Source organism: Dendrobium catenatum, unplaced genomic scaffold (genome assembly GCF_001605985.2).
Source record: "Dendrobium catenatum unplaced genomic scaffold, ASM160598v2 fragScaff_scaffold_1449, whole genome shotgun sequence".
Taxonomy (NCBI): domain Eukaryota; kingdom Viridiplantae; phylum Streptophyta; class Magnoliopsida; order Asparagales; family Orchidaceae; genus Dendrobium; species Dendrobium catenatum.
In genome coordinates this window covers 1,223,338-1,225,649 of record NW_021319911.1, presented here as the reverse complement: position 1 = coordinate 1,225,649, position 2,312 = coordinate 1,223,338, and the positions used below count along the sequence as shown (strand labels likewise).

Here is a 2,312-nt window from a genome sequence, read left to right as displayed (position 1 = left end):
CCAAACAAACCTAACTGTAAGTTTTTCTTTTAATAATCGATTAATATCTCTTTATAATATTTAGCATGAATACATAATACAAAGATTAAGTATATATTTCTATGCTTAAATTTGAGAGATAAATCTATATAATGTAAATTATTTATATTTTTGTAAATACAATATTAAAAGTATATGTATATTTGAACAATAAATACTTCAGATTATATTTCTACTTCAAATATGCATCAGCATTTGCTTGCATGTATTCTGTTTATCGGAACGATGCTCAAATTTTTTGCCTGGTGTTGCTTGTGACAGTGCGCTCCCGCCGGCGATTATGCCGGTGTGCAAGTCGGATTCACCCGTGAACTCCAGCGAGGAACAGGTGATTTCTTCTAGCTCGTCCCCATCAGCTCCGGCGTGCAGTAGCACTGCAGATCTGAGGGCGGAGAACGAACGGCTGCGGCGCGAGAACGCACAACTATCGCAAGATCTCGCGGAGATCAAGACCGTCTGCAAGAACATCGTACGCCTTATATCCAAGTACGCCACTGGCGATGTCGGTGCCGGCGGCGGCGGATGGCCGCCTGATGAAACATTGCCGGAGCTGGATCTGATGTCGCCGGCGAAAGGATCACTGAAGCCGGAGACGACGGAGAAGTGTACGAAGATCTTTGGGGTGGCGATGGGATCGAAGAGAATAAGGGATGATGACGGTGGTGAGAAGTGGCCGAAGATGGCGGCGATCGCCGGGAAGCCAGAGCCGTTTGATCGCGAAGGGGAAGGATGGCACGTGACGCGGTGCCGCATGGCCACGTGATGATAGGGAGTAGGGATTAACGGTAGTTTGTTTGGTGTAACCTGTAAAGCTGGATGGAATTTTTAATTTATCTTATTTTAATGATAAGAGCTTTTGTGTTCTACTGTGGATTTTCTGGAAGCGAGCGTGACGAGCGTTTGACAAAGCGCTTCTTTTTTTTGGGGAGATAATAAAGTTTTCTTTTTTAATTATTTTAAGTAAAGTATAACATTTGAGAGGATAGATATTTAAATTTATATTTTACCTTACATAAAGATCCTGCGATTATAGATAAACGTGAAAAATATTGAATAAATAAAGGATAAAACTTTTATTTAAAAAATAATTAAAAAAATCAGAATCTTTTGTTAATTTTAATTGATCAGCATGTTTTTCATAATAATAACTCATAATTTGTGAAGTATCAATTTTTTGCATGAATTTGAACTAAAGAAATTATTAAATGAATTTAAATAACTTCAAAAATATTGTATGATAGATTTTCTTAATGGTTACTAATGCTTGAGTAATTATTAGTTTTTTTTATTAAAATAATAAAAGATGTGTTGAATTCAAATTTGTTTGTAAAAGATACTCAATTTTTCAAATATGCCAACTCAAAGAGTAGAGAAGCTTGTGAATGAGAGAAGATAGTGCAAAGGGGGTAGAAGAGAATTGGAGATCTCAAACAAGTAGAATATTTTTTTATTAGTTCAAGAGATTTTTTTTTTTCTATTTCATTTTGGGTTATCTAAAACTATTTTCATTGCCTCTTATTTGTAGGAATTTGAAGTTTATCTAAAACTATTTCTATTATCCCTTATTTATAGAATTTTTGGGGTTATATGAAAGATTATATAGAACAAAATAGTAAAAATATAATGCTACACATATTTATTTGTATAACATTACCACATTTTTTACATCTTTGCGCCTTTGATTGACATAGAGCTAGGACAGGATTTTCCTATTGGTAAACGAGGAGTTAGTATTGAGTTGTACTTTGCTAATGAGGTAAAAGGACGAGCGCTATAAATGGTGAGTCATGATGCGAAGTTGGATGGATTTTGTTGTGTGAGGTTGATTGCCAGTTGTGGACAACCTGCATGGAGTCTTGAGTTGTGAGAGAATGGTCGAGTGAACTGAGGTAGTTGAGTGAATATAATGTCATTGGCATTGGTAGGGTCAACCGGTCAATAGGGAGGCCTAGGTAAGAGCATTCCTATATATATATAATTCATGAATTATTAGATATTATTAGGAGTGTCAATATTGGACCAAACTCGAAAATTCGATCTGAACCCGATCCAGAAATTTCGACTTTGGGTTGACCCGAACCCGAAGCGGGTCGGGTTCGGGTTCGAAAAGTTGATCCGTTTGCAAAATCGTGTTAGGTTCAGGTTCGGGTTGTGACGCCCCAGGCATCCATAGTGAAAGGATTCGTCTGACATTCTGATCGAACTCCATTCCAGTTGCCTTGCTCGGACCTGAAATTGTCAACCACATATAATGAGCTTAAATAGCCCAGCAG

At 37.2% G+C, this 2,312-nt stretch overlaps 1 protein-coding gene across 1 annotated transcript; it reads left to right on the top strand.

Annotated features, from left to right (window-relative positions):
* Nucleotides 1-249: 249 nt before the first annotated feature.
* Nucleotides 250-901, top strand: LOC110115654 (heat stress transcription factor B-2c-like). The gene has a single exon (XM_020848948.2). The coding sequence runs from the start codon at nt 320-322 to the stop codon at nt 800-802; it is 483 nt and encodes a 160-aa protein (XP_020704607.1). The 5' UTR covers nt 250-319; the 3' UTR covers nt 803-901.
* The last annotated feature ends 1,411 nt before the right edge of the window (nt 902-2,312 follow it).

Bases quoted from the DNA above. Each gene is read 5' to 3' on its own strand.
- LOC110115654 (XM_020848948.2), top strand. From the start codon at position 320: ATGCCGGTGTGCAAGTCGGATTCACCCGTGAACTCCAGCGAGGAACAG.